Raw genomic sequence first — 25,217 nt, forward strand, 5'->3', positions numbered from 1 at the left:
TATATCAAGAATCTGGTCTACTAACTTCACTTCTAGAAATTTATTCTAAGAAAGAAATCAGAGTCCACTTTTGCCTCCTGTTTTTATTATATGTCTTGAATCTGTAACATGGTATTTCCCGGATAGTTGACATCTATCTCAACTAATTTTTGACAGAGGACCAGCACAGAGTAAGGAATATTGTTAACTTTGGGGGAGATCTTCCCCTATAATGCTGATACACCAATTCCAGAGTAGAAGGCTGGGTATTTCCTAACTCTGTTCTCAGGTTTAGAAGAAGCAAAATAATCGCTAACCCCCAAGTGCATATTGGATATCTATAACCAATGTTGTAAAAGAGAGAGCTCTAATTGGTGGGGTTTTTACTAGACTCTTGAGTTCCCTTGAGGATCTCACCTTGCCCTTATTTAGTGCTTTCACAGTTAGCAGGGAAGTTTCCACATTTGATATGTCTTTTGAACTTCACAGCAACCCTATTTGCAAATAACAAAACTCAAACTCAGAAATGATCTACAAAAGCTGTTTTGCAAAAAAAAATACAAGTACTATTGTCAGGACTAGAACCAAATCACCTACTCCAGGGGTCTTTCCGCACTCTATCCTGTTGCTTTGTGCATGGTACACATTCCATATACAGAGGAATTTGTGCTTTAATTAATAAATGAGTGCATTTTGAAAGGCTTGACTTGAAAAAACATGTGGCCTTGTATGATGATGTTAATAATGTTTTCAGTGCCTGGATTGATTTCTTTTTTGCTTCATGTTACTATTTGTTAAGTTCGGGGAAACATACTGAGCTGCCGCTGTTATAAAACACAAATAGTTATTTAGCTTGATCTATTGCTGGGACAACAGAATATTATAGTTAACAATGCTTGGACCTTGGAGACAAAACAACATACGCTTAAATAATAGCTTTTTATATTTCACAGGAATTTCTGTTTTATTTTTACTTGTTTATACATGCTTATTTAAAAATGAAAGGCTTTTTTCTTATGTTAAATTTTCCTGAAAACACAATGTCAGTATCAATCTGTAATCTAATCGCTTTCATGATGAACCACTAATCTTCATTTTTGCCAATTACTCCTTTGGATAACATGGCCATGTTTAATGGAATAGGACTTAAGTGGAAGAGGACTATGAAGATTGAGTATTGCATTTCATAGGCTTCTATCTCTGCCGTAATACTAGCTCTATGTAATCTAAAGATTTTAAGTTAAAAGTTAGAGAAAATTTAGTATGAATTTAATAGCAAGATAATATCATCATTAAATCCCCTTAAACAGCAAAGTAAAGGGGTGTGTGCATGCATGCATATAGTGTTCTTTATAAGCACACCTAGAGTATAGTCTTCACTGTTCTGTTGTGGAAAACGTCCCAATAAAAATACACAAAGCAAGACAAATATTGTTTGGCTTCAGGGTTCAACTCATTATCCTATAATGAAGACTTAGAAGTGTATGGGATTATAAAATACATTTTTATTAATTCCATATATCTGATATTCTAGTTTATATATATTTTTCTTAAACTTATTTAAAAGGAAATTATTCACTGTGCTGTAGCTACCCTAGTCATTGACCAGCTCTTTGCCACCACTTTCCTTTTCAACATGCTATTCCCGCTGCTGAGAATGCTTTTATCTCTTTTTTCTCCCAAGAATTCCTGCCTATCTAAACCTGAAATCACAAGGACATCTTCCCTGACCACTACCCTCTGAACTAAATCAGTTCTCCTATTTTCTCTTATCATCCTGTAGTTTTTCTTCAAAACCTTTGTTGGGATTTTTAATTATATATTTATGTGAACATCTGCCTAGTGTCTTTCTCTCCTGTACATGGTAGGACAGGTATGCCTATGTTCATGATGATAAGCAGGGACAATTTCTCCATTTTCTTCAGTACTGTATTTCAGCACCTAGTACAAATGTGTAGTACCTTATAAGCTCTCAATAAAAATGTCATGAGTAAGTGAATTAATGAGTGAGTGAGTAAATTTGACAGGAACTTCAGTGGCTTTCTCAGTGTCTTCAACCTGCAAACATAGCCCCCTCCATCTCCTAGGTCAACCCCACAGGGGCGAACAATGCAAGAGGATTAGCTGCCTTACATCCCCTACCCTACCTCCTTCACTCCAGCTGAAAACTTCAGTTCCAGCTAGTTCTTGCTTGCTTCCTTTCCCTGCCATCTCATTACAAAGGTTCCAATATGCCCATCAGCCAAGCATGTTATGACATTTTTCAAAAGAGCATAACTTTATTTTACCTACTTACTGATTCTGTCTGAAAATGTGGAAGCTGTTAGCTGCCAAAGCCCTCATCTAACCTGAGAGTACATGAAGAAAAGGCAGACAGAAGTTTTTGTGTGGTGTGTGTGTGTGTGTGTGTGTGTGTGTGTGTGTGTGTGTAAAATTCAGATGTGGTAAGAAAAGTCTTTAAAGAATAACTGAATTATTCTGAATCTCATCTTTAAATCTTGTAGGACTTATTTTTCCCCAATATGATGTGCATATGACAACTTGCTCTCACATTAAAGCTGCTAAACTAAATTCATATACAAAATAATTACTTAGGCCGAGCACGGTGGCTCATGCCTGTAATCCCAGCACTTTGGGAGGCCAAGGCGGGTGGATTGCCTCAGCTCAGGAGTTTGAGACCAACCTGGACAACATGTCAAAACCCCATCTCTACAAAAAATACAAAAATTAGCTGGATGTGGTAGCATGCACCTATAGTCCCAGCTACTTGCGGGGCTAAGGCAGGAGAATCACTGGACCCTGGAAGGTCTAGGCTACAGTGAGCCATGTTTGCACCACTGCACCCCAGCCTGGGTGACAGAGTGAGACACTGTCTCCAAAAATAATAGTGATAATAATAATAGTCATTTATTTTAAGTCTACATGCTGAGATGCCAGAACAAGTAAAATTGGATTATAGATTCAAGCAGTATGTAGGTATACTTTCATAAACTGAATACTGATGTAATTTTGGATGATTAAAAACAGACTTTTAGTAGGTGTTCAAAAATCTGGATAATTCCTTTCATGACATTCAAACATTTAGGTGGCCTATCTTTGTTTTTTTAGGATATAACTGCAAACATTCAATTGTTTTATGTCTCATAAGTACTTTCAGCCACTCTGGCCAATTTGTGAGGTTTTGTGGCTTTTTTTGATGGAGGGAAGAGGGGTAGAACTGTTAAAAAACATTTTTATTTTTTTTAATTTAGCAAGTAAATAAACATTATGAAAATGCTATTCTGATTACTTTACAAATACTATCTTATTTAAATCTCATAATGCTGTGAGGAAGCTCAGTTGCTGGTGTTATCCTCATTTTACAGACTAGAAAGCTGAGGCACATGGATTAATTAGGTAATTATGTGGTAGAGCTAGGATTTGAACATTTGCACTCTGGCTCTTAGCATACTATATTGCCCCTCAAAAAATAGCATAATTTAACAGAAACATAACAACAGTTGTATAGTGGCAACCACGTGTAAAGCCCAGTCTAAGTGCAGTGGTATATACAAAGACTAATACAGGCATATCTCAGAGATAATGCATGTTCAGTTCCAGACAACCACAATAAAGTGAATATTACAATAAAGCAAGTCACACAAGATTTTTTAGGTTCCCTGTGCATATAATAGTTATGTTTATACTATACTGTAGTCTGCTAAGTGCACAATAGCATTATGTCTAAAAAACAATGTACATAACTTAATTAGGAAATATTGCTAAAATATGCTAATGATTATGTGAGCCTTCAGCAAGTTATTATTATTATTATTATTATTTTTGCTGGTGGAGGGTTTTACCTCAATGTTGATGTCTGCTGACTAATCAGGGTGGTGGTAGCTGAAAGTTGGGGTGGTTATGACAATATCTTAAAATGACAAAGTTTGCTCTATCAATTTACTCTTCCTTTCACAAAATATTTATTAGCAGCATGAGATGCTGTTCAACAGCATTATATCCACAGTAGAACTTCATTCAAAATTGGGGTCAGGCTCTACTTCCAATTCTAGTTCTCTTGTTATTTCCACAACATTTGCAGTGACTTCCTCCACTAAAGTTTTGAACCCCTCAAAGTCATCCAGGAGGGTTGGATTCAATTTCTTCTAAATTCTTGTTAATCTTGTTATTTTGACCTCCTCCTGTGAATCACAAATGTTCTTAATGGCATCTAGAATAGTGAATTCTTTCGACAAGGTTTTCAATTTACTTTGCCCAGACCCATCAGAGGAATCACTATCTATGGCAGCTATAGCCTTACAAAATGTATTTCTTAAATAATAAGACTTAAAATTTGAAATTACTCCTTGATCCATGGGCAGCTGAATGGCTGATATATTAGCAAACATGAAAACAACATTAACCTTGTACATCTCCAACAGAGCTCTTGGTTGACCAGGTACATTGTCAATGAGCAGTAATTTTGAAAGGAATCTTTTCTTTCTGAGCAGTAGGTCCCAATGATGAGCTTAAAATATTCAGAAAACCATGCTATAAATAGATGTGCTGTTTTCCAGGCTTTGTTGTTTCATTTATAAAGTACAGGCAGAGTTAATTTAGCATCGTTCTCAAGGGACCTAGGATTTTCAGAATGGTAAATGAGCATTGGCTTCAAGTTAAAGTCATCAGCTCCATTAGCCCCTAACAAGAGAGTCAGCCTGTTTTATGGTTTGAAGCTAGGCATTGACTTCTCTCAAGCTATGAAAGTCCTAGATGGCATCTTCTTCCACTGCAAGGCATTTCATCTGTATTGAAAATTCTATTGTTTAGTGTAGCCACCTTCATCAATGATCTTAGCTAGATCTTCCGGATAACTTGCTGCAGCTTCTCCATCAGCACTTGTTACTTCACCTTGCACTTTTTTTGTTATGGAGATGCCTTCTTTCCTTAAACCTCATAAACCAGCCTCTGCTAGCTTCCAGCTTTTCTTCTGTAGCTTCATTACCTCTCTGATCCTTCATAGAATTGAAGAGAGTTAGGGCCTTGCTCTGGATTAGGCTTTGGTTTAAGGGAATGTTATGGCTGGTTTGATCTTCTATCCAGACCACTCAAACTTTCTCCCTATCAGCAATAAGGCTGTTTCGTTTTCCTATCATTTTTATATTGGAGGCCTTGCTTTCAGTATATCTTGGCTTTTGACATGCCTTCCTCACTAAGCTTAATCATTTCTAGCTTTGATTTAAAGTGAGAGACATGTGACTCTTCCTTTCACTTGAACACTTAGAGGCCATCGTAGGGTTAATTAATTGGCCTAATTTTAATACTGTTGTTTCTCAGGGAATAGAGAAGCCTGAGAAGAGGAAAAGAGATCGGAGAACAGCCCATTGGGAGAACAGCCCATTGGGAGAACAGTAAAAACAGACACAACATTTATTAAGTCTGTTGTCTTACATGGCTTCTTTCTTTAATCCTCATAAACCAACCTCTGCTAGCTTCCAACTTTGCTTCTGCAGCTTCCTTACCTCTCTTAGCCTTCATATAATTGAAGAGAGTTAGGGCCTTGCCCTGGATTAGGCTTTGGTGTAAGGGAATGTTGTGGCTGGTTTTGATCTTCTATCCAGACCACTTAAACTTTCTTCTGTTTTCTTTTGTGTCAGCCTGTCTTTTGAAGCTTTGAAGCCAGGCATTGACTTCTCCTCTCTAGCTATGAAAGTCCTAGATGGCATCATCTTCCACTATAAGGCTGTTTCATCTATGTTGAAAATGTGTTATTTAGTGTACTGTTGTTCATGGCACCCCAAAATAATTACAGTAGTAACATCAATGATCACTGATCACAGATCACCATAACAGATATAATAATAAAGAAAAAGTTTTAAATATTGTGAGAATTACCAAAATATGATACAGAGACACGAAATGAGCACATGCTATCGGAAAAATGGTGCCAATAGACTCATTCAGCACAAGATTGCCAGAACCTTCCATTTGTAAAAATTGCAATCTTCAAAGAATAAATTGAAGCACAGTAACAGGAGGTATCCCTATAATATTTCCACTGCTAATATTACTAATAGCTAGCATTTACTGATTACTTACTAAGCTCCAATGCTAAGCACTTAAATACAGTATCTCTTGGAATCTTCAAAATGATCCTATGAGGTTGATATAATTATTTCTATTCTGCAGAACTGAAAGGAACTGGAACACAGAATTTACCTTAAAGAGCTAGAAAATAGCAGAGTTTAGAAATGAGTCCAAGCATCCTGACTCCAAAATTCACACCTTTGTGTGACTAAAGCCATATCTGCTCATAAGGATTTTATCATCTATTAGGGAAGACAGAGCTATTATTATCACAATAATGGAAAAACTGTGATATTACTAACATATAAACATTCATAATTAAATTTACCTGCAGTTATAAAGGTTGGTTTGTCTAACGGCTGCCTGACTTAGCTGCATTCTTTCAGGATAAAAGTAATTCAAAGAAGAGATCAGTTATTTTAGTGGCAAAGAAGCCACCTCTAAGCCGTCACTTGTTTATAACAACCAATTTCTCTCCATTTTGACTTTATTCACCCAGAAGACAGCTGTATTACAGAATGACATGATGTTTCTCCCAATCAAGGTACATTTAGACATGTTAGAGTACAACAGTACACTAAATATTATCATATTCATTTGTATATTCTCTGATTCCTATGGATGACTTTATTATTTCTAAAATGTTTCATAGTAGCATTTGCAAACCCCTACATGGGAACAGTCTGTACTATGAAAAGTATTTCCCAGTGGGCTTCTTCCCTACAGCAGTGATTCCCAAAGTATGGGCCATCCTTGGCAAAGGGCTCTGATGACTGAGGTCTGACCCAGAAGTGACAGTACTTTCTTTGATTCTTATGGGCAAATAACACATCACAAACTTCCATTTTCACTTGTGACTAGATATTGCTTACTAGTAACCTACTAAATGAGTTTAAAAGGTTACAAATTGAATAATCATAAAATAATACATTCATAGAATTTATTGAATATTCTAATTTAGTATTTTTTCAGTATGCCTGTGTTTTAGTTCATTCTTATACTGCTATAAGGACATACTCAAGACTGGGTAATTTATAAAGGAAAGAGGTTTAATTGACTCACAGTTCCACAGGACTGGGGAGGCCTCAGGAAACTTACAATCACGGCAGAAGAGGAAGCAAACACATCCTTCTTCACATGGCGACAGCAAGGAAAAGCGCAGAGCAAAGCGGGAGAGGGGAAGCCCCTTATAAAGCCATCAGCTCTCATGATAAATCACAATCATGAGAACAGCATGGAGGTAACTGCTGCCATGATTCAATTACCTCCCACCGGGTCCCTCCCATAATACATGGGGATTGTGGGAACTATAATTCAAGATGAGATTTGGGTGGGAACACAGCCAAACCATATCATTACGCCCTTAGCCCCTCCCAAATTTCATGTCCTCACATTTCAAAACAGAACTTCCCAACAGTCCCCCAAAGTCTTAACTCATTCCAGCATTAACTCAAAAGTCCAAGTCCAAAGTCTTATCTGAGACAAGGCAAGTCCCTTCTGCCTAAGACCCTGTAGAATCAAAAGCAAGTTAGTTACTGCCTAGATAAAATGGGGGCACAGGCATTAGGTAAATACACCCATTCCAAATGGGAGAAATTGGCCAAAACAAAGGGGCAACAGGCCACATGCAAGTCTGAAATCCAGCAGGGCAGTCAAATCTTAAAGCTCCAGAATGATCTCCTTTGACTCCATGTCTCACATTTAGGTCACACTGTTGCAAGAGGTGGGGTCCCACAGCCTTGGGCAACTCTGCCCCTGTGGCTTTGCAGGGTACAGCCCCCCTCCTGACTGCTTTCATGAACTGGCATTGAGTGCCTGCAGCTTTTCCGGGAGCACAGTGCAAGCTGTTGGTAGATCTACCATTCTGGGGTCTGTAGGATGGTGGCCCTCTTCTCATAGCTCTACTAGGCAGTGCCCCAGTGGAGACTTTGTGTGGGGACTCTGAACCCACATTTCCCTTCTGCACTGCCCTAGCAGAGGTTCTCAATGAGGGCTCCACCCCTGCAGCAAACTTCTGCCTAGACAGCCAGGCATTTCCATACATCCTCTGAAATATGGGCAGAGGTTCCCAAACCTCAATTCTTGACTTCTGTGCACATGCAGGCTCAACACCACATGGAAGCTACCAAGGCTTGGGGCTTGCACCCTCTGAAGCCACGGCCCAAGCTATACCTTGGCCCCTTTAGCCATGACTGGAGTGGCTGGGATGCAGGGCACCAAGTCCCTAGGCTGCACACAGCAGAGGGATCCTGGACCTGGCCCACAAAACCATTTTTTCCTCCTAAGCCTCCCAGCTTGTGACATGAGGGGCTGCCATTAAGGTCTCTGACATCACCTGGAGACATTTTCCCCATTGTTTTGGTGATTAACATTCGGCTCCTTGTTACTCATGCAAATTTCTGCAGCAGGCTTGAATTTCTCCCCAGAAAATGGGTTTTTCTTTTCTACTGCATTGTCAGGCTGTAACTTTTCCAAATTTTTATGGTCTGCTTCCTCTTGAACACTTTGCTCTGAGAAATTTTTTTCACCAGATACCCTAAATCATCTCTCTCAAGTTCAAAGCTCCACAGATCTCTAGGGCAGGGGAAAAATGCCACCAGTCTCTTTGCTAAAGCACAGAAAGAGTCACCTTTGCTCCAGTTCCCCACAAGTTTCTCATCTTCATCGGAGACCACCTCAGCCTGGACTTCATTGTACATATCACTATCAGCATTTTGGTCAAAGCCATTCAACAAGTGTCTAAGAAGTTCCAAACTTTCGCACATTTTCCTGTCTTCTTCCGAGTCTTCTAAACTGTTCCAACCTCTGCCTGTTACCCAGTTCCAAAGTCAATTCTGCATTTTTGGGTATCCTTATAGCAGCACCCCACTCTACTGGTACCAATTTACTGTATCAGTTCATTCTCACACTGCTAATAAAGACATACCCAGGACTCGGTAATTATAAAGGAAAGAGATTTAACTGACTCACAGTTCCACAGGGCTAGGGAGGCCTCAGGAAACTTACAAGCATGGCAGAAGGGGAAGCAAATATGTCTTTCTTCACATGGTGACAGCCAAGAGTGAAGGGGAGGGGAAAGCCCCTTATAAAACCATCAAATCTTATGAGAACTCACTATCACAAGAACATCATGGAGGTAACTGCCCCCATGCTTCAATTACCTCCCACTGGGTCCCTCCCACCATATGTGGGAATTATGGGAACTACAACTCAAGATGAGATTTGGGTGGGGGCACAGCCAAACCATATCAGCCTGGTACCTATGCAGCCCTGACAGTGCAATCATGTTCATATCGCACAAGCACAAGTGTAGATGATCCAGTTTTCTGTGGTTTTTAGGAGGAATGCTCTATTGATACATCATTGGGATTTTTTAAAAAGTAACCTATAGTTTTCAGTGGCTGTTTATTTTCATTATAAGTTATCATTAGACTTCATCACTATCAATTTTAGTTTGTTTTAGGTTGCTTGCTTTACCCTCTAATATGTAGTGATTCATATTTACCTATAATTTTTCAAGAATGATACTGTGAATCATCCATACCCAACAGTACTTACAGAGTAATCGTCTATTGGTATACCTAGTTATTTTTTCCATTGAAAAGTAGAGATAAAGAGATAGACCCAAGGGATCTGTTGGCCTGTCTTAGGGAACCACAGTCAAAAACTGTGGAAACCCACTACCTAGATACAGATATATGGTTAAAAGAAGAAGAAAAAAATATTGGCTTTACTTGGTTATAAATATAAAACAGTGTTGGTGAATGCTAGTCCACAAAAAATTAGTTCACTTGTACTTCCTCACTTATTTATATAATTTGTTCTTTTTGCTTTCATATTTAGGAAGGTTTGGTTTTTTTAATAAAAAAAAATCAACTATCGGTACTCCTCCTATCCCGCCATATTCTCATTCACCGCAAACTGGTGTACTTATAACGGAACTGGCCAGACTAGAGGATTTAATAATAGAATTATTCTTTGAAGATTTAAAGATTCACAAATACAAACTTTCAGTCCCAGATAAGATGGAGTACACACATTTTATTTTATTTTTCCTGCTACTCACAACCAAAAATTACCTGGAGAAAATACATTAACTCATCTACCAGAAGACTCTGAAAGGTGCAAAAAAAAGGCAGACAGGCTAGAGACCTCCAGACCCAAGGAAGTGCTGTGAGTTCCCAGGCTTTTTTACTTGCCTCCTGTATTACCTGGCCTGGGTGTTATAAAAGCCTGCAACCTGAAAACATCAATAGGCACCGACAAAATACAGTCTTTAGCCAACGGACTCTCTTTAGCCAACATGACAGAAATATTTTAACAACACCTGCCTCTTCTCAAGGCGGAAACCGTGAAAAAAGTCATGCTTCTCTTCCTTCACCACAACAGGCATAAAGAGGTTCAATTCACTAAGAAGACATGACAATCTTAAACATGTATGCACCAAATAACAGAGATTCAAACAGTAGAAGCAAAATCTCCCAGAACTGGAAGGACAGATTGAAAGATTTACAATTAAGGTTGGGGTCTTCAACATCCATCTCTCAATAATTCATAGACCCACTAAACAAAACACCAGCAAGGGTACAGAAGTACTGAATGACTGTCCACCAGCAGTTTCTAACTGACACCCAACAACAGCAGAATACACATTATTTTCAAATGTGCATGAGATACTCATCAGAATAGAAGTTATCTTCAGTCATAAAACAAACCTTAACTTTAAAAGAACTTGAAATAATACAAAATATGTTCTCTGATTATAATGAAATCAAACTAGACATCAGTAACAAAAAGATAACAAGTAAATCTCCAGCCACTTGGAAATAAAAGAACATACTTCTAAATAATCCATAGATTAAAAGGAAGTATAAAGGAAAATGAAACTGAGTGAAAATAAAAAGCATATGCTTAGAGGAAATTTATAGCCCTAAATGCTTACATGAGAAAAGAAGAAAGATGGCAATAATCTCAGCCCCTACCTCAAGAAATTAGAAAAAGAACAAAACAAAAAGCAGAAGGAAGATTTAATAAAGATAACGGAATTCAATGAAGTTGAAAACCGAAACAATAGGTAAAATCAAACCAAAAGCTATGGGATTTTATAATTTAAAAAATTGACGAACATCTAGCAAGACTGATAAAGAGAAAAAGGAGAGAAGACTCAAATGACCAATATCAAGAATAAAATAGGCGATATCACTACAACCCTCATAGACATTAAAAGAATACTAAAGAAATACAACTCTGTGCATGTAAGTTTATCAGTTCAGATGAAATGGACCAATTCCTCAAAACATACAAACTGCCAAAACTCACCCAAAATGAAATATATCTGAATAGTTACATAACTATTAAAGAAATTTAATTAACTATTAAAATTTCCAAAATATCAATACAGAAATACTTTAAAACAAAAGAAGCAAAACCACAGTACTAATATTTTTGTATTGATTGAGTGTGGGAATAAGGAATTTTGCTTTCATTGTTATGTTCTGCGCTGCTTTTAAAGTGTTGGAAGCCTATAAGAGATTTGATGTACAAGACTTGTAACTTAATGGAATTCCTAAGATACTGATTAAATTCATCAGTTTTATTAATTTTGAAAATATTGTTTAAATGTTTAGAAATTTTTATTTCCTCAATTTTTAAGTTTTAACATTTGAACACTAAACAAACAAAAAGATTCACAAATATGCCCTCACTCTTGAGAAAGATTTTTGCTCCCTGTATAAAACAGATTACTGATAAACTGAAGCCAGCCCTTTCAGCTTCACATTTGAACAAATGTGGGTCTCAGTCTGCTACTTCCTGGGTAGAAAATGACTGCCAGGAAGCAAAACACAAAATTTGGCTCAATTAGTGACGCACCATGTAAATATGATGCAGAAGAATTGAATTATAAATTTATTAAATTTAAGTCTTATTTTTAATTCCTTTTTGCCTTTAGGGAAAAAAATACACAAATTCTAATAACAGGCCCTTGGCTTGGTTGGTAAGTTCAGTAATTAAAAACTATTTGGGGACATACCTGCCTTTAGTTGCTTTGATCAGAGAGCGTAAAGAAGCCCCATTCCCTTTTATGTTGTAGACGTTTGTCTCCTAGCTTTATAGCCTCAGAAAACGTCCTCAAATTTTGTAGGCAATTGGCTTTTTTTTGCTCCCATAATCACCCTACTCATATTACCTTGCCACCATAACTCATTTAATCAGACATCTCAAGTTTAATAAAACTACAGGTAGAATTATCTTACCCCTAGAATTCTTTAAAGCCTATTCTGATTGAAGGTCATAACCTGTACCAAATTATTTTCTTCACTTAACTCCCACAATATATTAATATTACTCCCTTGTTGGTTTCAGCACTCTCAGCTTCCACAAAACTATGGGTATAATGATTTGCTGTATGTACTAAAATTATCCAAAGTTTCCTCTTAATAAATGATATTAAGGTACAATAATTTATTACTGTTAGGTTCTAGTTTTTTAAAGATAAATTTTCTAAGAACTATGTTAAATTGTTTGCAGCCATTATGGATTTTTCACTAGTTTTGACTCTGACAGCAATTGGCAATGGGCCAAAGTGCATAAGCTCAACCTAGAGTCTCAGTTCTAAATGATATTGCTAAATCTGTCTCTTAACATTTCTACAAATACCAGGGTAATTTAGAAACAGGATCCTAATAGACTTCAATCCAAAACAACTTGGAATGCTGAGAAATAGATCAGTGTTTCAAACCCATGTTCTTTATATGTGACTGATTTTAGGTAAATTAGTGTAAACTTTCCTGCCATAGTAAACAGGAGAATAAGTCGTCTTCCCATGGTTTCTTTTATTTTTATAAATCTAGAGTGGTCCCAAGACATAATGGTTCTTGTGTCTGATAGTCTCCAGATAAGAGTTCAGCATTAAGAAGAGAATTGCCTTTTTTAAAATTCAGCTATAGGTCAGCTATATATTTAAATATATATAGCTATATAGGTCAGCTATGTACTTAAATCAGCTATAAAAAGCTAGGCACATTTCTGAACCTCAGTTTCTCATAGGTAAAAAGAGGATAAGACTACTTACCTGTTTTTTTTCAGAATTAAATCATACGTTGTATATAAAATTATTTCCACTGTGCTGAGCACATACTAGCTATTCTTAACTCCATATAGAAAGAAAATTAGTTACTCTGCATGTAAGGGAATTTATCTTCTGATGAGCAAATCAGGAAGCCTTCTAGGACTAAAACAGAATGCACTTCTTTTGGGCATTAATGAGTATATCCATTGAAGTACAACCAGGGAACTAGAATCTCTAAGTGGCATGGAATAAAGGACTAGATCTTATTCAGTTGAGGAGCTGGCAAAGATGCCTCAGCAGAGCCAGTGGTTGGGAAGAAAATCTAGACATGAAGTGAGGAAGAACAAGACAAACCAGAACCCATGAGCACAAACCAGAGCATTTCCTCCAACTTCAACAAGAAGCTGGTACCCTTCTCCATGGAGATTCACAGATTCATGGTCCCATACTCAGGTGCTGAAGGAGGAGATCCGATTGGAGCTGAAGGAGTTGTAGACCTGGCTGCTGACTCACACCAGTAAGGCAAGCCAACAGAAAAGTAAAACAATGTGTATCAGCTGCAGCAGTGACTGACACCCTGCCCTGACCTTCGGAGCAAAAGAGCTGCTGCTTTACTTGTATTCTCCAAAACTGACACAAATTTACATAGTGGCCAACCCTAAACTAGAACCATATAGACAAAAGAATTCTAAAACACATAGTTCCTTCCAGCTTAGCTAAATCGATGCAATAGGAAACTACCAAACTGAGGTTTCCTTCTCTGTGGCCATTATCAGTGTTTACTGTGTAAAACCTGCTTTGAAAATTCTCTACTGAGAGTATGTATGAGGTTCAGTGGTAAAATAAAAATCATAAATTATCATAAATCTAGAGTGGATTCAAGAGTGTAGCCTACCTCTATGAGAGTACCATCTCCACAACCTACTTCTTTAATTTACCAAAGCATATACTGAGAAATACATCTTAGCCAAATGCTGAATCTTCTTCACTTAGTTGCATTTTAAAATAATGTCCTCAATTTTTATCATATGGTTATTACAAGAAACAGCCATATGAAATACACTTCTTCATTTGCTATAAAATGTTTTTTGATATTGTATTTTCTATTTCTTTGTACCTTCCATCATATATATTTTTATAATTGGGTAAAAGCTTTGGCTCTGTGTGGTGACAGTATATGTAAAGATCTGATTCAGTTTCTGGCACTATGATAGTGCACAAATAGTATACCCTTCCTCCAACAGTACTACCAAAATGTCCTCACCAGTGGGCTGAGAACAAGCAAAATGTAATCTAGGTGCATTTGAGGTAACCAGTTCTGAAGAAGTGGCAGCAAATATCAAGCCCTCCAGAAATTTAATTTTTTATACTGAGATTGCGTAAGTTGCCTCCTTTCTTTTACTCAGTTTTCTCATTTACAAGACAAGTGTAGCACTGCAGAGAGGACTATGAAAAATGCCATCTAAATTGACAGCATAATGATGATTTGATTCCTGCTGCAAGCGCAGAAGTTAAAATATCTCCCCATCAAGTTCTTTTTTCCCTTCTGTTAGATAAAACCAATTTTCCTTTTTTTAGTCTTAAAATCATGTTTTACTATATAGTTCAGTATTAAAAGGAACAGTCTGAATTATATATCTCAATTATTTTATAAAATAAATTGCATATAGTGACTTTTGATACTTTTTAAAATTCTATTTTTATACAGTACTCTTTGAAAAATATTTCTGTTATGAAAAAAGTCTCTAAATCAAGAAAACTCTATTAAAACTACCAGATGTAGAAACATTTGAAGTAGTTGTGTTGGAGAGCTTGTCTATTATATAAGAGCAAAAATATCAGAATAAGAGTTTAACAGAAACGTAGTATTAATATGATAAAGATATTTAGATAAAAGCTAGCATTCTTGGAACAAATTATACTGACACAGACTTTCATAATGAGAAATATGTACATTATATCAGAGAAATCAACCTAAAAATAAAGTTAAAGTAATCAGAAAAAAACTTTGATTTCAGATTCTTTTACAAATAAAACCATTAAGTCCACAACCAGAAAAGTTTTTCAGTAAATATGATTCAGTCACATCATTGCTGACAGAATCATCAATCATACCATAATTGTGACTTCATTTGAGATTCTTGGGTTTCATGCATCTCTGTTAGAGGTGATTCTTTCTATATTATTTATTTCTCTATTTCTTTTACACATAGTTTATTTCCTTGTCATTCATTAGCCTGCAGGTAGCAAATCTGGTCCTCTCCATTTTTTCTGGTTATAAACATTTCTTTGTCACAAAAGACAGGCAAATCTACTCTTATTTCTCTGACACCTAAATTTCAACGGTTTCTGTCAAACAGAAGTGTCAGGAGTAGGAGCTGCCCTAGTTCTGCTTTTCACCTGTTAGAACTTGCTGCCTCTGTCTCAAGTGCAAATCTATGTTAATTGTACACATCAATCAGGCACCCCAAAATAGCTGTATCTAATATGGCTGGTGATAAGTTATTTCCATACATGGTGGAATTCAAACATAAACTAAGTGCTTTTCAATGAATAATCTAGCATTCAGTGTTAAGACTGACACTGATTACAGGTATACATATAATATTTCCTAAAACATCAATAATTAGGTCTCCATTGGTGATCATTAAGTGGTTTTCCACTCATTTTTAAATTATGATCATGGAAAGTTATTGTTCTATGAGACATACTAAGAACATGTGGTCCAAATCCCTGATTTTGCAGTTGAGGAAATTGAGATCAAGAGTAGTCCAGTAGCTTGATCAAAGTCATAGAGCTGGAATATAGACTGAAATATGAACTGAAAGTCAGGTCTCCTGATTCCTACCACGGTGTTGCTTCATTGGTAATGTGTGCTCCTTTCTTGCTGAGAAATGAGCATTCTAAGTGTATCACTCCAACTGATTTGTTGAAAATAGACTGAAGGGGCCAAGGGTAAGTGTGGAAGCGGGGAGACAAGATAGGATCTGGTCAATTCAAGTGAGAGATGAGAGTGACTTAACCCTGGGTGTTAAAGTGGAAGTGGTGAAAAGGGGTTGGACTCTGGATATGTTTTGAAGGTAACTGGACAGGATGCGCTGACAGGTTGCATATGAGGAGCCATGAATCATAGCCCATACCTCAGTGTCCCACACATAGGTGGTGAGTAACTATTCAATTCATGCCTTCGACAGATAATTGTATGTCGCATCCTGTGCTAGGAGCTGAGTATAGAGTGGTGACCTAAACAAATGGTTTCTGCCTTCATAGAACTAATATAGTAGGTAAAAACCATTCCTTCAGAAAGTGAGCCAAGTAATTCCAAAGCATTGCGTAGTATTGAGGAGTGTTTTGGGTGGAAAATGGCATAACACAACGAATCAGCTCAAGAGAGTAAAGAATTAGTCAAAAGGCAGGCTGGATCCATGATTTTCTCATCAGTATTGACACAGGGTTTTCTAATTGAACTGAGTTCTGTTAATAGGCTTGTACTGAAATGTAATTGCAGTCCCATCTCTGTCTACTTAGGCTGGGCCTTATAATATTATCGTACCTTAATTTCTGTCTCAATTGCAAAATTAAGATGTTACCATGAGCCTTCCTTTCATGCAGATATTATTATAAGCGGTTGCCCAGAAACTCCTGTAAATCTTCTTTTATAACCTACAGAGCAATATAACTTGCTAATTAAAATAAAATTGAGAAAGCATGAAAATTAGAGATTGATGAGATGTTATTGGTTTGAATTATCTCCATTGATATAAAAGTGTTTTTCTCACTGATAATCTTTCTGCTTTGGAGAATCATTTCTTTTCACATAGCAATGTACTTGCATCACCTGTCATGAGATGTTTTCATAAATGGATGTCTTAGTGCCAGAAGCAGTTTTTCTCTCTCTTTAATTGTTACTATGACTACATAATACTTACTTGGGAGGCAGTAATGCATGTAGTAGGAGTATAGGTTTTGGGGTTGACAGACCTGGCTTTGAATTTTGACTCTACCCCTACCTGTGTGATCCTGAGCAACTTATTTATGCATTCTGGGTCTCAGTTTCCTCTTTCTTAAAATGGGGTTAATGATAACCACTTTACATATGTATTATAAGGATTAAAATGGATCAATCATATCACTTATAAACACTTGTAAGTGCTTAATATTGTGCCTGACACATAATAAGCCCTCAGTAAATGATTATTATTTTGAGCTAAGGATGGCAGTTCTTATTTCCCAAGGGTATTGATTCATGTTAGCCTTCCTGAATATTTTCCAAGTAATCACTTCCCTTCTTCCTACATTACCACTGTGTAGGAACAGGAGGACTCACCTTATGGGATCCTGCATGAGAGTCAATCACATCCTTCCTTCAGAATCTGATACATATGACATTCTTTTTGATGGAACATTAACTCTGCCCAACCTAAGTAGTTGTAGTTTGACTGACCTTCTCTAGATTCTTACCAATTACTGTCTTTTTGTTCTTATTTGACTGTTAATTTACTAGTTTATAAAGCATGCTTATTTTTGAGTAAGTGTGGAGCCATTTTCAGTTATACATGTACCCCGATCCTAAAATGAAAGTTTAAAAAAAATCAGGTCGACCTGACTGACAGAATCCAGAGCTACCTCATCCCACTCTAATGAAAGACCTACGGTGTGTGCAGTGCCACATCCTTCACCCTGATTGACTCCAAGTTTTTCTTTCATGCACCAGAATGAGCAAGGCCACCAACAACAGCAGACTTAAGTTCTATGCTGTTATTTCTTATAAATGGAAATTTTTTGACTTAATATTTAGTTCTATTGTCATCCTATCCCATTTCCATATATTTACTTTTTTCTTCCTACATACAATAATTAGAAAGTTAAGAGAAAACATTTTTTGTAAAGTAAAATCTCAAAGAGTTTTACTTGTTTATTTAAAAAAAAAGTGTGGAAGCAGCTATCATCTATCTCAAGTGTTTCAAATTGTTAAGCACCTTCTTTTCTTATGTATAAGAAAGAAGCTATTGGTTTGACTAGTCACTGAAGAAATCTTGGAACTTTGCAGAAAATTACAGTAAGAGGAAATTGCTATTACTGCAACAAGAGAGTACTTTGATTGCAAATTTTTCCTTAAGTGTGTCAATTTGCAACTTGAGAAGAATTTAATAGTAGCTGAGCTTTCAAAATGTAACACAGAAACTGATTTTTTTCACAATTAAAATAAGTGCTTCTGATAATTTGAGGATAAGAATGACCCAAATTACCCTGCCCCCACACTTCTCCATCCAAAAGAGTGGGGAATGAAGTTTGAACAGAACATCTGTGGACAGAATGAAAGACAAATGGTCTTTTCAGGCAAATGTCTGAAAAAGGGATCTTTCATAGCCAAACAGAATACTGTTGCATGCATCGCCATGGTTAAGAAGATCAAAAATACTTTCATAATAGCCTTTTATTTTAGCACATTCTATTTTTATGGAAAGAATTATGATTTCAACACATTCATTCATAATTCATATAATTATTAGCATAAATATCTTTTGACACAGATTTAATGTACTTTTGCCAGGCATATTGTGAATTTAAATTTAAACTGTTAAATGCACTAAGACAATCTCAGTGCAAGTAGTGCTGAAGGAGATTGGATAAAAGAAAATTCTTCTTATCTACCAAAAGGAATGGCCTATTAAAGAACAGAATTTTCAATAATGTATTATACATGGATTCATAGACTTCTTCAAGTTACAACAGTCAGCTAATTAAGATTACAACCTGTATTCTTTGCTGATGGTTTGTTCAACATCCATTCACATAACCAGTATTTATTGAGTGCCTACTGTGCTAAGTCTTACTCTAGGCAGAGGACAAAGCAATACATAAAACAGGCAGAATTGCCCTTTTTTAATGGAGTTTATATTTGGAGGAAGTCCAGGTGATAAACAAGAAATATAAATACTTAAGATAATGCTAAATGCTCAGAGGGGAAACAAAGCTGGGGAAAAGAACAGAAAGTATTGAGGGCAATTGGGATAACAATTTTGGATAGGGAAGCTTGGGTAGAATTTACTAAAAAGAAAGCCTTTGTGTAATGACTTGAAGGAGTTAAGGGAGTGAGCCACAACAACATCTGGGCAAAAAACATTTCAGACAGAAGAAACAGCAAGGGTGAAGGTCTTGGGATGGGACTGTACTTGGCATAATCTAGGAACAGCAAAGGTAGCTGGAACAAAATTAGCAAGGGGAGAGCAGTAGGCAAAGGTAACAGGGGACCAGATCATGTAGGGCCTTCAAGTCATTGAAAGGATATAGGCATTTATTCAGAGGGACATGAGAAACCATTGATGAGTTTTGCATATAGGAATGGCATGATTTAAATCATATTTTAACCAGATCACTCTGGCTCTTGTGCTAAAAATTAGAGGGGGCTGGGCTTAGTGGCTCACACCTGTAATCTCAGCACTATGGGAGGATAAGGCAAGCAGATCACTTGAGCCCAGGAGTTCGAGACCAGCCTGGGGCAACATGGTAAAACCCCATCTCTACTAAAAATACAAAAATTAGCTGGGCATGGTGCTGTGTACCTGTAGTCCCAGCTACTCAGAAGGCCAAGGTGGGAGGATCACTTGAGCCCAGGAGGCAGAGGTTGCAGTGAGCCAAGATCATGCCACTGCACTCCAGCCTGGGTGACACAAGACCTTGTCTCAAGATAAATATATATAAATATATATATTTATATATTATATAATATATGTATAAATTCATAATATATATAGTATAAATATATTAGAGAGGGTAAGAGCAGAAGCAGGGAGAACTGTCAGGGGGTATTTCAGTAATCCAGGTGAGAGATTGTGGTGGCTTAGACCAGGGTGGTAATAATAGAGCTGGTGAGAAAAAGTCATATTATAAATACATTCATTGTGAAAACAAAGCTGGTAAAACTTGCTGATGGATTGGCTATGGGGTATAAGAGAAGGAAAAGAGTTAAAGTTGACTCCAAGGTTTTGTACCTGAGCCACTAGGGAGGAAAAAAATGTAATTACTATTTAATAAGATATAGAAGAGTAGGAAAGAAGCAGATTTGGCTGATGAGTGATAGATATCATGAGCTCAGTTTTGTACATATTAAATCCGCTCAGTTAGGCAGGCTTTAGCTCAGTGAAGAAGTCCTGGCTAGTGGTATGAATTCTTAAGTTGCTAAAGATCAGAATTTATGGAACATTCTTAGAAAGTTCGAAGAACTTTCACCCAGATGCTCACTATAATAAACAGAAAGTGCTAGTGAAGGCATTAGAAAGATTTTAATAAATGATGTTTTTGGAAATAATGAAGATGGGAATTTTTAGAGAATTGGACTTCAAAAATGCTAACAAGAGAAATCCATTTTTGGTGATCAATAAGCGTTACAAGCTTGTGCTTTAAATTCACATACATACACACCCTCACACTCACCCTACCCTAAACACATAGCAATAAAATGAAATAAAAGATATGGTCATGGTCAAAAATGAAATCTAATCTCCAGGCACCAGAAGGAACAAAAATGCTCAGTGATAATTGGGACCTAAAGCCACATATCTTAGGCACCGAGTCCAGAAAAAGATAGAGATGCCTGAGAGTCTTCTCTAATGAGTATCAGAGAACCAATGGACCTCAGCTATGTCGGGAATCTAAAAATTGACTCACGAGGTGTAACCAACTGGGAAGGCAAGCAGAGCTTCCTCATTCATGAGTAAGGAGGTTAAAGATGCAGTTACTAAGAAATAAATAAAGATACAGCTACTTGTATAAAACTGAATTCCTAGGTGTCTACAAGTAACAAAAACAGATACTCAGAACCATGGGCCATGCCTCTCCCACTTGGATTTCATGGATGGAACTGCAACCCATTGCCACCACTAAAACGCCTGGTTAGTGTCCCAAGGAATGGAGGCAGAGACAGCAAGACGCTTAGATAAGAGGGATGAGTGCAAAAAGAAACATCCCTCCAGGAAGAACCTTCCACCCAAGCTAAAATTCCAAAGCATCTAGAGAAAATTAATACTTTTTTAAAAAAGGCAATGAACTAAACAATGAGGTGATTTTCTTCACTAAATGCAAATTACAAGAAGGTCACAAAAGCCCTTAAAATACATTTTTAAGTAAAAACAGGAAGGTTAAACAGTGGATATTCAAAAGAGCCACTATCAACTAGATACACTGGAAATGTAAAATATATGAAATAAACACTCTATCAATAAGATAAACTTTAGATTAGATTAGATACAGTCAGAGAAAGAATTAGGAAATTGGAAGACAGTAAAATGAATCCCCCTAAAAGGCATCACAGAAATATGAAAGGATACAGAACATGAAGGACACATGGAAGATAAATTGAGAGGTACCAACATATGTCTAGAGTTTTAAAAAGGGGCTAGTAAAGAAGACCATTTGAAGAGATTTTCAGAATTAAATAACACTTTCAATACAACACAAAAATTGCCAAATAGAGTGAATTAGATAAATTGTAACCTAGACACATAATAGTGAAACTGCAGAATATTAGGGATAAAGAGAAAAATATTTTAGAAGCTACAGAGAAACTAAAGACAGATTAAAACAAGCAAATGACAGTGTAACTACAGATGGCTTAAGAGAAGAAAAATAGATGCAAAAAGAAAATAAAGTAATACATTCAAATTGCTGAGGCCCAACTCAGAATTCTATACCCAGCCAAACTATTATTCAAGAGGAAAGGATTTTCAAACATTAAAACTAGGAGAGTTTGCCACTCACAGACTGCTGTGAAAGAACTTCTAAAGAATATACTTACTTGAGCATAAACTTGGAGGAAGGGTAATCTGAAGCTAATATGAAATATACATGAATGAGATATATTATGAATTTTTACCTCATGAGAAATACACTTATCATGAATGCAAAGATTCTAGGCCTCTTTCATTTTTCAGTTAGTTGTTGTAGCACCTTATATGATCAGCTGTGTTATGAATTACGGTCATATGTCTGTTTTTAATGTCTTGCTCTTATTAAATTTGCATAATCTTAAAACTGGAAAAAAATGTACCAATTAAATTTCTGTCACTGACAATGAATAATTCCATCAGTTCTGCTAGAAAAGATGATACAGGATGATAAATTTGCACCTCAGGGGTGCTTACTAACACTGTAGCTGATGACATAAGGAAAACCCTTTCTGGAGATTATTTATGTCCATTATTTATGAATAATGAACAGTTTCTAATATAAGTTTGTAAGGGATCTTTTTGAATGTGAGGCTCTTTTGGATGTCCCCAAGACCACCTACATGTTCAGTGATTTGCTAGAAGAACTCATAGGACTCAACATATAGTTGAACTCACAGCTAGGATTTATTAACAGTGAAACAGCAGGAACCTACAGACAGATCAGTAAGGAAAAAAGACACCTGTGGAATCTAGAAAAATCTATGTCCAGGCTTCCTGTGCTCTCTCCCTCCCATGATAGGTCACACAGAGCATACTCTCCTCCCAGCAGCTAAAATTCAATCACATGTGTGCAGTGTTTCTGTCCAGGGAAGCCCGTTAGAGATTCAGTACCCAAGGATATTGAATTGGTCACGTAGACATCCTCTGCCTAGCAACTACCAAAATTCCAGACTTCCAGAAGGCAAGTGAATAATCAGTGCCCCATGTGGGCAAAATAATCTTATCATTTAGGGAAGCTTCTTATCAGTATAGGGAACTGTTTACCAGCCAAGTTCCTAGATGCCAACCGAGGGCAAATACTGCAAGTAGGCCTTTCTAAGATGGCAACCTCAGGCCTGCTACAGTAACTCTTTTCTGCACAGAGACCTAACTGTATAGTTTTAATAGATTTTCCCATTACTTCCAAAAGCATATAATACAATTAACTTTTTCATTTTAGAAAATGTCAAGTCAATTGGAAAAATAATAAAATCTCTCTTAAGAGAACTTTATTTTAATATTTATAATGTCTTTAAAAGACATCTAAGGCTTTGCTTCTTTGAATGATGGATAAATCTGTATTTAATGTCTTGGAGTTTTCAGGTTTCCAGTGCACTGATTATACTCTGCAGTCATGATCTTTATGGAAATATATTTATAGGAAAAGAAAAGATAATCTTGTTAAAAAGAAAACCTGGAGAGTGTAAAATATGTTTCATGTAGATTTTTAGAGTAGACATTCAGGTTCTATGGAATAGCATGCAAAAAGCATAGAAGGTACATTATATAACCCAGTTCTTTCAAGCTGTCTGTAATCTATGTAGCTTTCTAAAAACAAACCACCTCCATCTTTGTCATTTTTCAAAATAATGAGCTGTAAAACTATAATGATTACTTGCAGAAATACAAAGGGAAAAAAAACCCCAATCAGTAATTTTACCATGAAACAATGTAGGGAAAATAACTATCTGTAAATTAGCTATACTTAAGCACAGTAGCCTGAGTTATTATTTGAGTTATTATTTTGAAGCAAAATGCATTCAAGAAAATCAACACAGCATAATGGGTTTTATCTTTTATGCTTTCTCTCAAAATTTGTGAATTTCTATAACCATGCATGCTGCAAAGTTTGATATGTGTGTGTGTATGTGTGTACACACACACACATATACCACATACATACATATTTATAATGCTTTAACACTTAGGTGATTATTTCTGGAAAGCTTTGTATGTCAGCAAATTATCTGACCCTTATCTTTAGGACTGATACACATCCGTAGTACTATGTTCATTAGACTTATATAAATCATATACAGAACAAAAATTATTATGTAAGTAGAATATTATTTAATGAGCAATGATACTAAATAATAAAGTATCACAAAACATGAATTTATTGTGAAAAAAGACCAGCAAATTTTATATAAGCAAAATCCAGTTGCCCCTTATAGATATATCTTCGTAAAGAAAAAGAAGAATCTGTAACCTGATTTTCATTTTGAAGGAATATCTGTGAATTAAAAGCACACATGCTATCTCTGTTCCCTTTTAGCTGGCTGATCATGTGAATGTAATGAATCTTATTATACAAGTGAACAATATGGCTTAGTAGACTAACTGGAGCCAGTGATGTGTAGTCATTAATTGAAAGTTAGACCAGTCAATATAGTTGTGGGTTTTTCTCTAGACATATCAAGCTCTTCAGGTACTTAGCATGGAGTGAACAGACAGGTAGGTTTAACTGGGATGGATGTTTAGCTTGGCAAGTATGATGCAGCGAGCATGGTCAAGGGAACGATTATAATGATATCCCATGGAAACTAAGAGGAAAGAAAGAAATACAGGCACAAGAGGGTAGTTAGGTCAATGAACTGGATGCCTCAATGAAGTTTTTTTTTAAGTGATGACATGAAGGTATTAGACTATGTAAACCATATGAATTAGATACAGTGGCTGGTGTGTGCTTTAGATATCAAACATATGATTAGGGGGGTAGGTAGCTGAGGAGTGGGGAAGTAAATGTTATTAGAACTGAGGAACCAGGGTGCTGACATCATCTACATGAAGATTAGTCACCAATAATAGTGACAGAAGTAGGCATGAGAAAAAAATATTGTTCCAAGTGCTGAAATATGTAGGGACTAAGGAAGTAGGAGATCAGTAGGTGATGGTGGCTTATGTAATAGAATGAACTTCATGTGAACAAAGGATAGTCATATTTTCCTGCTTACTTCGTTAGATTTTGTGAGACTCAAATGAGATACTGTCTGGCAAAGCACAATATACCCGTGAAAAGGTACAAAGTAGTGTGTATGTGTAAAAGCCTTTAGTTTTACCAAATGCTTTGTGCCCTGATTTCTCTGCCTACAAAATACGGGTAAATATAATATCCTTTCCTGCTTCACAGGAGATTAGAAAGTTAAGTGACATGATGTATATGAATTTGTTTTGAGGCTTTGTGGGGAAAAAGTTCTTCCCCTAACAGTGTTTAGAGTCATCATTTAGCTCTTGAGAGTTCTGTGTAGCGTGCTGGTGCTCTGGATCACACCCTGAGTATCAGATAACATTCTTTTTATCTTTGATTTCAGACATTTCAGCAGTCCTCACTGCAGCACAAATCAAAGAAGAAAAACAAAGGTAAGAAAAGGAAATGAAACCTTTACCTGCTTATT

The 25,217-nt window shown here is 36.5% G+C and overlaps 1 protein-coding gene across 8 annotated transcripts in view; it reads left to right on the forward strand.

The window, feature by feature from the left end:
* Positions 1 to 25,217, forward strand: part of CNKSR2 (connector enhancer of kinase suppressor of Ras 2) — a 280,798-nt gene that overhangs the window by 191,728 nt on the left and 63,853 nt on the right. For all 8 annotated transcript variants that reach the window (XM_003819559.6, XM_003819560.6, XM_034950723.3 and 5 more), the window contains one exon: positions 25,134 to 25,182. In XM_003819559.6, the coding sequence (XP_003819607.1) occupies positions 25,134 to 25,182 (49 nt within the window). The remainder of the gene's footprint in view (positions 1 to 25,133; positions 25,183 to 25,217) is intronic.

This window comes from Pan paniscus, chromosome X (genome assembly GCF_029289425.2).
Source record: "Pan paniscus chromosome X, NHGRI_mPanPan1-v2.0_pri, whole genome shotgun sequence".
Taxonomy (NCBI): Eukaryota; Metazoa; Chordata; class Mammalia; order Primates; family Hominidae; genus Pan; species Pan paniscus.